Raw genomic sequence first — 13622 nt, forward strand, 5'->3', positions numbered from 1 at the left:
TCCTATTCCTTCTTGTAAAGTTTTCAGTGTGTCAGCTTTTACCTCCAGGTCTTTGATCCATTTGGAGTTAATTCTAGTGCAGGGTGACAAAGAAGGATCCAACTTTAGGTTTCTGCAGGTGCTTAACCAGTTCTGCCAGTACAACTTGTTGAAGAGGCTGTCTTTCTTCCATTCTATTTTGTTGGCTCCCTTGTCAAATATTAGGTGGCCATAGGTCTGTGGTTTAGTATCTGGGTCCTCAGTTCTATTCCATTGGTCTTCAGGCCTGTTCTTGTGCCAGTACCAAGCTGTTTTGTTAATTATAGCTCTGTAATAGAGTCTAAAGTTTGGTATTGAAATTCTTCCTGTGATTCTACCTCACTCCAGTTAGAATGGCCAGGATCAAGAAAACTAATAACAACAGATGCTGGAGGGGATGTGGCCAGGAGGGATCACTACTACATTGTTGGTGGGAGTGCAAACTCATTCAACCACTATGGAAAGCAGTATGGCGGTTCCTCAAAAGACTAAACATAGAGCTCCCCTATGACCCAGCATTTCCACTACTAGGCATTTATCCAATTGTCCAGAAACAAGGACAGACTAAATCCACTAGCACAACGATGTTCATTGCAGCACTATTTACCATAGCAAAGATATGGAACCAACCTAGATGCCCCTCGGTTGATGAGTGGATCAACAAGATGTGGCATTTGTACACAATGGAATTCTATGCTGCTGTCAGAAAGAATGACATCGCCCCATTTGTTAGGAAATGGAAAGACTTAGAAAAAATCATATTAAGTGAAGTAAGCCAGACTCAAAGGAACATAGGCTCAATGGTTTCCCTCATTTGTCATAATGAGTAGAAACCTTGGGCTCTCATAGCAGAGATTTGCAATAGAGCAAAACCTAGATACATAAGGCCATATAGTATGACACTAAATGAGAGGACCTCTAGGATATAGAAACAAAAGCCATATAAAGAGTGATTGTTGTCCTTAATGTACTATGTTATCTCTCATCTCCTTTACTGTCCCTTGGTTATCTCATATTGTTACAGTATCTCACTTTGTTATCTGATATATTGGATATATTTGTATTTGGTTATTTGAAATTGGATAGGGAAGGGGGGAAAACAAGATGAGGGATGGGGGTGAGGGGAAGGAAAATGGGGACCAAGACATGAGAAAGGGTATCAATGTATGGGAATTAATGCACCTTCTATCTGGTGAATATAATGTAACCCTTCTATTAATTACAATAAAAATATATGAAAAAAAAGAATGGATCCTATTTTCCCTATCTCAGCCTCCACATCTTTCATCCCAAATGGTTTCTATAATCTTGTCCAAATATCAAATTCCATCTTCATTCTGTTTGTTAGGTGATGTGCCCCTTCTCAAAAGTGTGACCTAAGCCCTGTGCATGTTCTTTCTCAGTCACCATCACGCCCCCACTGCCTTCTAGCCACAGCCTCCCTGAGGTATGCTCTCTTCCACTCAAAAAATTTTTTTCAGCCAGCTGCCATTGGCTCACACCTATAATCCTAGCTACTCAGGAGGCTGAGATCTGAGGACTGCAGCCCAAATCCAGTCCAGGCAGGAATGTCCCCATGAAACTCTTATGTCCAATTAACCACCAAAACAAAACAGAAGTGGAGCTGTGGCTCAAAGTGGTAGAGCATTAGCTTTAAGCAAAAGAAGTGAGGCACAATGCCCGGGCTCTGAGTTCATTTCATTTATACTTGTCTCATAAATTTTCTCTCATGTCAAAACAGGAGGCCACACACTTATTGGAGATCCAAGCTAACTCATTCTCTCACAAACAGGAAATTAAACTCTCTCCTCTCCGTGAATGTATTGGCAATTCTGGCCCTAAACTGATCACTACACTTTTATTTTTCATCTTGTAATCATAACAACAACAACAACAACAATGTTCGTGTGCGCGCACACACACACACACACACACACACACACACACGTATACCACTGCATTGGCTACTATGAAGTTCAATTTCAGCCCAGAGACTTTCTGAAACCAGTTTCGGAGCCAAATTTATTCGGTTTTGTTTCTATTACCAATCTTCTCAACTATGATGTTGCAGTATCTTTGCCTTTAACTCTGCTTTCTTCATTTCCAGAGAATATTTGAGTTCATCCACTGTTAAGCCACTTTCCTTTAATCTTTCCAGAAAGCTCTTGGTGGCACTACAAAAGTCTTTATTCTCCTGAAAGACATGCTGCAAAAAGAAAAAAATAATGAAGTTACAACTGGAAGAAGCCAGAAAGTGCTAGATAGGTCTCGGAACCCTGGGAACTTCCGCAGAGATCTGATCTCTGGGGGAAGTACTGGAGTTTGAACTGGAGATTTGGCCTTGCATCCGGACTCATGCCTGTGAATTCTAGCTACTCAAAAGGCTGAGATCTAAGGATCATGGGTTGCAGCCAGCAGGGCAGAAAACTTTCAGGGACTCTTACCTCCAATTAACCAGCAAAATGCCCAAAGTGAAACTGTGACTTAAATGATACAGCAGTAGGCTTGATTTAAATAATAAAAAAAAAAAAGCAGCCGGGCGAGGTGGCTGTAATCCTAGCTACTCAGGAGGCTGAAATCTGAGGATCGTGGTTCAAAGCCAGCCTGAGCACTAAAGTCTGTGAGACTCTTTTTTTCATATATTTTTTATTGTAATTAATAGAAGGGTTACATTATATTTGCCAGACTCTTATCTCCAATAAACCACTAGAAAACCGGAAGTGGTGCTGTGGCTCTAGGGGTAGGACAATAGCCTTGAACTGAAGAGATCAGGGAAAATGCCTAGGCCCAGGGGTAGGGTGGTAGCCTTGACCTGAAGAGCTCAGGGGCAGCACCCAGGCCCGGAGTTCAAGCCCTATGACCCCTAATAATAGCAAAAAAAAAAAGGCTGAGGGAGAACATGAGGCCTTGTGTTCAAGCCAAAAGTGCTGACCCCAATAAAAAAGCAATAAATAGATAAATAATATTAAATGGAATAAAATAGAGTTTTTACTTGCTAGGAAGGCCCTATACCACTTAAGCCATGTTTCTAGAATGCAGCTGGGTCATTATCACAATAAATCATTTACATTTTCAGATCCAAATGCATGTGTTTTCAATTATGAATTATTTTCCCAGTAATAAATACAGACTAAAAGAAGAATCTCAAGGAAAGGCCTTTTTTTTTGAAGTCCAGAAGAATCGTAAGAAAATTTTCAAGTCAGTCATCATAACATATCTCAGCCATTGAATTCATGCACAAGGCAGATGAGACACTGATTTCTATTGGCCACGTTTTTATGTGGTGTTGACCACAGTAGTGGTGAATGGAAATGTCCATTACATGAGAAATGCCATTCAAGCACACTGTCCTAAATCATGCCGAGCATGTTAACTTAGTTGTCTTGTAATTTGGAGGGAAGCCCAGCTGTGAAATTACAGCTGAGAACGAGACAGAAGCTCCTACTTACAAGAGCCTTCTCAATCGCCATCTGCCACACAGGTTTAGGAGCTTCTGGGATCCGCTCACAGGCTGGAACGTCACTGCTCCACTCCCCATCAAGGCATTGCAGCTCCTGTGGACCCACCAAATGGTACCTGCAGGAAAGTCAAAACAATGCCAGGCCGTGCCACCTGCCATACTGGGTAACAGGATCCATCTCCTTGCCTCTGAACCTAAATTATAGGCTTCAATTATCTTAGGCTTACAAATCAATTTGATTATCTTAGTCTTACAAATGCTAGGAAATGGGAACCAATCACTGTGTAAAATACACAGAGTGCTAGATTCAGAATCAATGTGTTTGTGCGTAGTTTTTGCATAGGGAGGCCGAGGAGAGCATCGTTTGATCATTCAATAAGCTAAAAAGGCATGTTACTTATCTAAGCTCTCTCTCAAAATTACTTCAGACATCAGGCTGAGACAGGGGCACTCACTTCTCATTGGACAAATATGAGAATTGGTTGCAAAGTCTATTGGAAGTTTATAATAAAACCGATATATCAATGAGGCTGTACAACTCCACCAGACTGAGGCAAGGGGAAGAAAAGGATAGCTGGTCCATGATAAGTGACATATAGCAGTCTAAGGTAAGAGTTTAGTGATATGCATCTGTAATGCCAGAAGCTAGAAAAGAGTGCAGTTTGAGGCTAGCCTGGGCAAAAATTAGCAAGACTCACATCTCAAAAAAATAAACCAGATGTGGTGATGCATACCTATAGTTCTAGCTGTATGGAAGATTAGGTAGTAAAATTGAGGTCCAAAGCTGACCCTGAGCAAAAATCAGTAACTATTATCAAAAAGAAAACAAAACTGAAACCAGGTGCCAGTGGCACACGCCTATCATTCTAGCTACTCAGGATGCTGAGATCTGTGGATTGTGGTTCAAAGCCAGCCCAGGGAGAAGGCAGAAAAATATGTGAGACTCTTATCTTCAATTAACTACCTGAAAACCAGAAGTGATACTGTGGCTCCAAGGGGTAGGATGCTAGCGTTGAGAAAAAAGGCTCAGGGACAGTCCTTAAGCTCTGAGTTCAAGCTCCATGATCAGCCAAAATGAAAGAAAAAAAAATCCCTGAAAGCAAACAAGCAGAGACAAAGGGGTGAAAAGGAACTGCAAACATAGCTCAAGAGATTGTGCACCCGCTCTACCACAAAGCCCTGAATTCAAACCTTACTACCATCAAAAGAAAAACAAAGTTTAGATTTTAAGTAGGACCCTTTAAGGATCTTGGCTCTAAATCTTTATGTTTCTGACCCTCTATGTTTTGAGGTTTCCATTGAATCCTTAGAAAACATGCATTTTTAGTACTTAAAAAGTATTTTTGAGGTTAAAAATGACATCTTCATTAGGAAGAAATAGGTTTTGCTAACAGGATCCATCTTTTCTAGTGGTTGGAAACAGTTGATCATGGGCTAAAACAGCTCTCAAGAATGAGGGAGCCCAGAATCTTGAAGCAGCAGGAAATTAGAGGATTAGGGGGAGAGACACAGACTAGACTATTCTCCAAAATAATATACACTGTGTACTTACCTCTCCTTACAGAAATAAGTAATAACAGATCCTGAGGTGAAGTTTCCTCCTTTAAAATAGCCATGGGGTAGATTCCCAGGAGGGTCACAATCTCCTGAAAGAAGGAAGTGTGCAGGTGAGGAATGTGCCTCTCTCAACTTGTAAGAGCCAATGGTGGACTGGCATCCCTGTGGACCCTGTGGGCACCTGCAACTGCTATCTTCAGAACAGTGGAGGGGGCACCCAGGGACACTGTCATCTTTGCCCAGGAGAAAGATCCTTCCCCTTTGCCCTCCCCCCTCCCACACTCGTCATCTGATCTAGCAGGAATTCAGGAATATTTCCCGGGCTGCAGAGCTAAAAAGGAAGGAAATACACACACAGCAAATACTAATTGGTAGCCTACTAGGAAAGAAATTTTAAACCATAGGTAAAAGACTTTTTCTTTTCCAAATTCTTTCAGGTTTTCTTTTAGTAGCCTAATCATTTTGGTTTTATATTTATGTATATCAATCCATCTGTAGTATATACATTGTTTTAAACAGGGTGTAAACTAGAGCTACAACTTTGCCTTTTTCCAAATGAGCAATCATCTCATTCTCACTAAAACAAATGCTACCCATAATCTGTCCTACTTTTCTGTCTCACACTTACTATTTTAGTGGTGTATTAGTCAGAAGTATCTGTCATTTGCCATGCTAATACTACCTTGTATATAATACTTATAGATAATTTTGCAGTGGACAAATTATGACTTTTTTTATTGTAATTAGTAAAAGGGTTACATGATATTTGCCAGATAGAAGGTGCATTAATTCACATACATTGATACCCTTTCACATGTCTTGGTACCCGTTTCCCTCCCCCCCCCACACCCCCCACCCGTCTTGGTTTTCCCCCTTCCCTATCAAATTTCAAATATCCAAATACAAATAAATTCAATATATCAGATAACAAAGTGAGATACTATACCAATATGAGATAACCAAGGGACAGCAAAAGAGATGAGAGATAACATAGTACATTAAGGACAACAATCATTCATTATATGGCTTTTGTTTCAATATCCTGGAGGTCCTTTCAATTAGCTTCACATTATATGTCCTTATGTATCAAGATTTTGCTCTATTGCAAATCTCTGCTAGTAGAGCCCAAGGTTTCTACTGATTATGACGAATGAGGGAAACCATTGAGCCTAAGTTCCTTTGAGTCTGGCTTACTTCACTTAATATGATTTTTTTCTAAGTCTTTCCATTTCCTAACAAATGGGGCGATGTCATTCTTTCTGACAGCAGCATAGAATTCAATTGTGTACAAATACCACAACTTGTTGATCCACTCATCAACTGAGGGACATCTAGGTTGGTTCCATATCTTTGCTATGGTGAATAGTGCTGCAATGAACATTGTTGTGCTAGTGGGTTTAGTATGTCCTTGTTTCTGGGTGGTTGGGTAAATGCCAAGTAGTGGAATTGCTGGGTCATAGGGGAGTTCTATGTTTAGCCTTTTGAGGCACTGCCACACTGCTTTCCATAGTGGTTGAACGAGTTTGCACTCCCACCCACAGTGTAGTAGTGATCCCTCCTGGCCACATCCCCTCCAGCATCTGTTGTCATTCGTTTTCCTGATCCTGGCCATTCTAGCTGGAGTGAGGTGGAATCTTAGAGTTGTTTTGATTTGCATTTCTTTTATGACCAGAGATGTGGAGCATTTCTTCATGTGTCTATAGGCCATTTTTGTTTCTTCTTCAGAGAAGACTCTCTTTAAGTCTTTGGCCCATTTTTTAATGGGATGGTTGTTACTTTGGAGGTTAGTTTTGGAGTGATTCAATTTTTTGAGTTGTTGATATATTTTAGATATGAGGCCTTTGTCCGTTGTTTGGTTGGTGAAGATCTTCTCCCACTCTGTAGGCTTCCTGATTAGTTTACTAGCTATGTCCTTTGCCATACAAAAGCTCTGCAGTTTAATGCAGTCCCACTTATCCAGCCTTTCTCTGATTTGTTGTGATTCTTGGTCCTTATTAAGAAAGTTTCGACCTGTGCCAAGGAGGCCTAGTGTATCTCCTATTCCTTCCTGTAGAGTTTTCAGTGTGTCAGCTTTTACCTCCAGGTCTTTGATCCATTTGGAGTTAATTCTAGTGCAAGGTGACAAAGAAGGATCCAGCTTTAGTTTTCTGCAGGTGCTTAACCAGTTCTGCCAGCACAACTTGTTGAAGAGGCTGTCTTTCTTCCATTCTATTTTGTTGGCTCCCTTGTCAAAGATTAGGTGGCCATAGGTCTGTGGTTTAATATCTGGGTCCTCAGTTCTATTCCATTGGTCTTCAGGCCTGTTCCTGTGCCAGTACCAAGCTGTTTTGAGAATTATAGCTCTAGAATTCCTAGCCAGTGCAATAAGGCAAGAAGCAAGCATAAAGGGGATCCAAGTAGGGAAAGAGGAAATAAAACTATCCCTCTTTGCAGATGACATGATTCTATATTTAAAGAATCCTATAGACTCTACTCCCAAGCTCCTTGAGCTGATTCAAAGCTTTGGAAGAGTAGCAGGCTATAAAATCAACCCTCAAAAATCAACTGCCTTCCTTTATGCCAACAGTGAGAGGAACGAGGCAATAATCAGGAAAGAAACTCCTTTCACAATAGCCTCAAAGAAAATAAAGTACCTAGGAATTAGCTTAACTAAGAATGTAAAGGACCTTTTTGACGAAAACTTTAAAACCCTAAAAAAGGAAATTAAAGCAGAACTAAGGAAATGGAAAAACCTCCCATGCTCCTGGATTGGAAGAATCAACATTGTGAAAATGACAATCTTGCCAAGAGCTATCTACAAATTCAATGCAATACCCATCAACATCCCAATGTCATTCTTTAAAGAAATAGAAGAGGCAATCCAAAATTTCATATGGAATAATAAAAGACCCCGTATAGCAAAAACACTTCTTAGCAGAAAGAACAGCGCTGGAGGAATTTCAATTCCAAACTTTAGACTCTATTACAGAGCTATAATTCTCAAAATTATGACTTTTATCCTGTTTTGTATATTTTTCAAATGAAAACTTTTTTGTTGTTTTCTCAGTTGTGGGGCTTAAACTCTGGGCCTGGACACTGTCCCTGAACTCTTCACCTCAAGGCCACAGCACTACTTCCAGTTCTGGTAGTCAATTGGAGATAAGAGTCTCACAGGATTTCCTACCCAGGCTGGCTTTGATTCCCAATCCTCAGATCTCAGCCTCCTGAGTAGCTAGGATTACAGGTGTGAGCCACCAGCACCCAGTTTCAAATGATAACTTTTAAGCCGCTATTTTAAAAAACAGTCATAACATTATAACAATATTGATGCATAGTTTACTACCTATTAAAGTAGTTCTTCTATTTTTTAGCCAAATCAGACATCATTTTCTTTAAAAAAGTAAATTTACAAGATTAACTTTGTATCCTTTCAAGTGAGATTGTAAAATTTCTTTTTGCCTTATGGAATTTTCAATTAAAAATGGAGTAAGTCCGCCTATTCTGAATCACAGTTTATGTTTTCTTTTACTCAAGTTTTATCTAATGCCCTTCAGTAAATTTTCAGATACATCACGTAGGTGTTACTTCTGTATTTCCATACTTCGCTAATTATTAACAAGCAAAAAAACCATTGACCTATTGATATTTATTTCATACTCAAATATGTAGCAACAGTTTTTAGAATTTTCTGAATATTTCACATATATTGTGCTGTAATAACAATAACTCAGCAGTTATTCTAGAAATTTACTCTAAGGAAATAACAACATACGCTGAGTACCAGTGGCTAATTTCTGATAGATAGGTATTCAGGGGACTGAGAGCCAAGGATCTTGGTTCAAATCCAGGTGGGGTAGAAAAGTTCACAAGACTCTATCTCCAAAATAATAGAATACAGCAGGGATGAAAGTGGTGCCAGCTGAGCAAGTACAAGGCCCTGAGGTCAAGCCCCAAAATTGGAAAAGAAAAAAAAAAGGAAAAAAGAAAGAGATAAAGAAAGAGAGAAGAGGATATTGAGACATGGGCATATAAAACACACACTTAAAGCATTGTTTTCTATAGCCAAAAAATGTAAAAATAAAAATAAATGTCCATCAATATGAGAAATGTATAACAAATTATAGTGTAACTATATGTAGTTATTTAAAACCAAGATTTTACTTCAGCGAACTCCCTTTATTTCTCGATTGTCAGTTAGATCCTGACATTTTCCGGGAAGATACATTAGAGGCCAGTGGGGAGAATGTCTAGGATAACACTGGGCCATCTCCAGTACTTACGACTTTTGCAGATGGGGAGGGGAGGCATCCATGTGTGGTTGGGTAGGCACTCACTCCAGTTGCTGCCCTTGAGGATGTAGTATTCATCACACTTGAACATGACTTTGTCTCCTTCATTTACCGGCCCTGAAGAATTGAACTCACCATTCACCAACACAGGACCAGGACAGTGGCCCACTAGAAGAGAGCAAATGAGCAAGGACCAGGATGGAGCCTACCATAGCCAAAGACACACCTCCTTCAGGTTTCAAAGAGAAAATAGCAAATCACACCTCAAGGCTGCACATGCTTAATAGGTAAAGGTGAATGGGGCCTAATCGTATTGATGTAGGATGACAGACGACCAGCCCGAGCATGGCCTTGGCCATGCCTAAGGATAATTTGATTGGCACCTGGACTGACATAAGCATCATTAAGCACAAAACCAGAAAATCCCATTCATGTGGCTATTGTTCTGGTAAAAGGTTGTTCTAAAAATTCTTGAGCCCAAGTATTACCTAAATCTTTCCTTCTCTTTCATCCAGCTGAATTTTTACGTTACTCGCCCATTTAAAAAAAAAATTGGGGGGGGGGCCGGGAGTTTGGCCTAGTGGTAGAGTGCTTGCCCAGCATGCATGAAGACCCGGGTTTGAATCCTTGGTACCCCACATACACAGTAAAAAGCCTGAAGTGGTGCTGAGGCTCAAGTGGTAGAGCTCTAGCCTTGAGAAAAATCCAAGGACAGTGCTCAGGACTGGCAAAAAAAAAAAAAAGGAAAGAATGCAAAAGGATATGATTGTTTTTCACATGAAAGAAGATTGAAAATATTCATGTAAGCATATGGAGATATAACAATTCCCTCTCCCCTGTCTGATGAATATGGCCTATTTTTTAAAAAAAAATAAAAATTGGTGTAAGTGTATAAAGAATGAATGTAGTTAATTTTAAGAATAGTTAATAATAAAGTAGACATGAATTAATTATTCTCCATACTACCATCACCAGTTCTGTGATCCTGGGCAAGCTAGATAGCTCTCACTTTTCTTCTTTGTAAATTGACAAGATGAGACATAAAATGAGACATATTTTACATGAGATAAAATTACTCACTTTACATTAATAAAGTAAGGAGAAAGCCATTTGCCAGATATTGCTAACTGGCAAAAGAGTGGGATGAATAAACATGTTAACTTGGTGTTTTTGAGTTTTGTAGATATAAGAACTTGTTCAGCTGAGCGCAGTAACTCATGCCTGTAATCCTAGCTACTCAGGAGGCTGAAATCTGAGAATCATGATTCAAAGCCAGCCCTGGCACTAAAGAATGTGAGATTCTTATCTCCAATTAATCACTAGAAAATGGGAAGTGGGGCTATGGCTTGAAGGGTAGGACAGTAGTCTTGAGCTAAGAGCTCAGGGACAGTGTCCAGGCCCAGAGTTCAAGCCCCATGACCCACCAAAAAAAAAAAAAAAAAAAAAAAAGAACTTGTTCAAAGTTCAAAGTTCACTGTATATATCAGAATAACAACGAAATCTCCTCAGATGATCAATATTTACGCTAATTCAAAGATAAAGTTAAACTTAAAGAAGAATTTTTAGGCAGTATGAGATTAAATAAATTTAAGCAAAATAAAAGAAGTTTTAGTATATGAAAAAACATTCTTTTTGAAGACTGAGGGCATAGCTCAGTGAGACAGTATCTGTGGGAAGCTCTATGTTCAACCCTAGCACTAAAAAATAAAAATAAACTTACAAAAATAAATAGACTTCTGCTTACACAGGAATAAAGAATTTGTATTAGTTCTTATTAAGAACTGATCTTTCACCTTCCAAGATAAGCTTAACCACTACAGAGAAAATGAGAGAAAAACATGGGATCATTATTTGGAGGGATGCTAGGGGAAAACGAAAGAAAACAAAACCAGCCACGCATGAAAGGTGGGAGAAGGGAAAGGACAGGGTAAAAGAGAGTTAGAAAGAGTAATAGAGGAAATGAATGGAATCAACATACATTATATGACCATGTAAGGAACTTCCATGTTGAAACCTTATACTACATACTATTTTATACACATTAATAGAAAAAGCCATTAAAATTGGCTTCTAGAAATTCACTAAGTATTCACTTTTCTTCAGAAAGGAGATGAAAAAGAATCTAGAGGGATGACAATATGGACAATAAGATATGAAGATCCAACTTACAGCGGCACTCAGGGATGATGGCATTCCACTCTTTTGAGTTGTTGCACCAAAAAATGTCTTGTCCTACCAGGTGGTGGCCCTTATTGCAAAGGTAAGTCCCCCAAATCTTCCCTTCTATCTCCTTCGCAATAAAAATGCTATTGTCCACTGGAGGAAGTTCTGGACAGCTCAGAGCTGGGAGGGGAAGAGAAGAGATTCATGTGACATAGTGCTGGCTAAAGAAAGCTCCATTAGGTTCCATACTCAAGTGTCCATTTGTTGGATTACAGATTCTGATTTCTTGTACTCTTCTCTGTCCATATATATATATATATATATATATATATATATATATATATATAAAACCATATCCTGTTCTTTTCATGTATATCCAAGTTATAGGTCCCAAGAAATCACTGGAATCCTATTCAAGTTTCATGCAGTATTTGAGCTCACAATAGGTGTAAATCCATAATCTTCACAGGTTTTAAATAAATTTTAGAATACAGAGTAAAAGTCAATCATAACCACACCCTTCAGAGAACAGGAGCACCACTAAACTTAATCTTCTAATGAGTACAAAACATTAGGTGGCGTGATTTGAGATGTCCAATAAATGAAATAACCACCATAAATGTTGCATTTATTAGAACCATCACAGAATGATGCCTCATACCCACAAACGGATACCAAGCACCTTGTGTGCTGAGTTTAAGGAAATTATACATACCACCTGAGATAGAAATCAGCCACATAATCATAAGACAGGACACAATCCTATAAAACATCAGGTGCTCAAACATCAGGTGACTCGACTGAAATGAACCAGACCCAGACACCTAGTTTTCCCCCAAACAGATCTTCTAACACCACTTGAGACTAAACACTTCCCTCCTAGAGAAGAAGTTATATTGGTTCCCTTCCCTGGGGAAAAATGATAAAAAAGAAAAAATATATCCTGTAACAGGAAATAAGAACAGCAGTAAGGAACTCAGCATTGATAGTCACCAAAACGATCACAGAGGGGGTTAAAAGAACGACCAGTTTTAAAGCTCAGTTTCAGAAATTTCCTCATTTCTGGGAATGCAAATCCAGCTCACCAATCCCTTTTAACTGCAGGTTTATCTTTCTTTTACAAATATGAGCCAAATAGTTTTGCCATGACCTTGAGCTCTGTCAATATTTGCCAGTGTTTGCAGTCCACCAGTAACTCTCTCCAGCAGAGGACAGAGGACATGGCACCCACCAGTGGTGGCTTCCCAAGTAAGACCCAGCTCTCAGTGCTTCCTCCTCCCCATTTCCCAACCCTCAGATATCCCAGGGCTGCTGGAAGCAGCATTGAAGACAGTGAGAAATGGAGGGTAAAGGAAGTAAGCTGATCCCACCAGCAGGTTCTCCAGAACCACGACTTCCTAGCAAGGAGCTGGTCTTGACTGCTTCCACACCTGAGCATTCCAAAGTTCTTCAGTGACACCTTAACCTCACGTGCCAGTACTGTGCCAGGCTTCCCACGCCATCACTCTGCGTCAGGCTCTGGCCTGAACCCGAGTTAACAAAGTGAACAAAAAGAGAGGTGAGGAGATTGCTTTGGAGTCAGAATTTAGAGCATGTCAAATGCATTGGGGGGTGGAGAGGAGGTGACTTGTTGTCTCTTATTCCTAGTATAGCACTTGATTAGTTCCCTGTGCCCCTGTGATAAAGTTGGGATGGAATTCCTGATAAATTTTAAGTGCTGATAAAATAATAAAGTATACTAAGGACAGTAGTAATCTTTTTTTTTTGACTTGTCTTTTTTTTATTGAAAGAGACTTAATTTCTTTTTTTGACAAACATTACATTTTTTATTGTAATTAGTAAAAGGGTTACATGATATTTGCCAGATAGAAGGTGCATTAATTCACGTACATTGATACCCTTTCACATATCTTGGTACCCATTTCCCTCCCCCCCCACCCCCCACCCATCTTGGTTTTCCCCCCTTCCCTATCAAATTTCAAATATCCAAATACAAATAAATTCAATATATCAGATAACAAAGTGAGATACTATACCAATATGAGATAGCCAAGGGACAGCAAAGGAGATGAGAGACAACATAGTACATTAAGGACAACAATCATTCATTATATGGCTTTTGTTTCAATATCCTGGAGGTCCTTTCAATTAGCTTC

General features: G+C 39.5%; 1 protein-coding gene across 1 annotated transcript; it reads right to left on the bottom strand.

The window, feature by feature from the left end:
• Positions 1–2021: 2021 nt before the first annotated feature.
• On the bottom strand, positions 2022–12396 carry C4bpb (complement component 4 binding protein beta). Its single transcript, XM_090341303.1, has 6 exons — positions 12182–12396; positions 11473–11646; positions 9295–9471; positions 5031–5124; positions 3468–3594; positions 2022–2224 (listed from the first exon to the last, which is right to left on the bottom strand). Exons 1-6 carry the CDS (start codon positions 12252–12254, stop codon positions 2072–2074), a joined length of 798 nt encoding a protein of 265 aa, XP_090197429.1. The 5' UTR covers positions 12255–12396; the 3' UTR covers positions 2022–2071.
• Positions 12397–13622: the final 1226 nt, after the last annotated feature.

This window comes from Megascapheus bottae, chromosome 10 (assembly GCF_031878675.1).
Source record: "Megascapheus bottae isolate mThoBot1 chromosome 10, mThoBot2.hap1, whole genome shotgun sequence".
NCBI classification, from domain to species: domain Eukaryota; kingdom Metazoa; phylum Chordata; class Mammalia; order Rodentia; family Geomyidae; genus Megascapheus; species Megascapheus bottae.

Excerpts from the sequence above, each read along its gene's own strand:
- C4bpb (XM_090341303.1), bottom strand. The coding sequence starts at position 12,254 with ATGTTTGAGCACCTGATGTTTTATAGGATTGTGTCCTGTCTTATGATT. Across the intron at positions 9,472-11,472 it reads CATCATCCCTGAGTGCCGCT|TGGGCCACTGTCCTGGTCCT; the intron begins GTAAGTTGGATC and ends GCTCTCTTCTAG. Across the intron at positions 2,225-3,467 it reads TGGCGATTGAGAAGGCTCTT|CATGTCTTTCAGGAGAATAA; the intron begins GTAAGTAGGAGC and ends TTCTTTTTGCAG.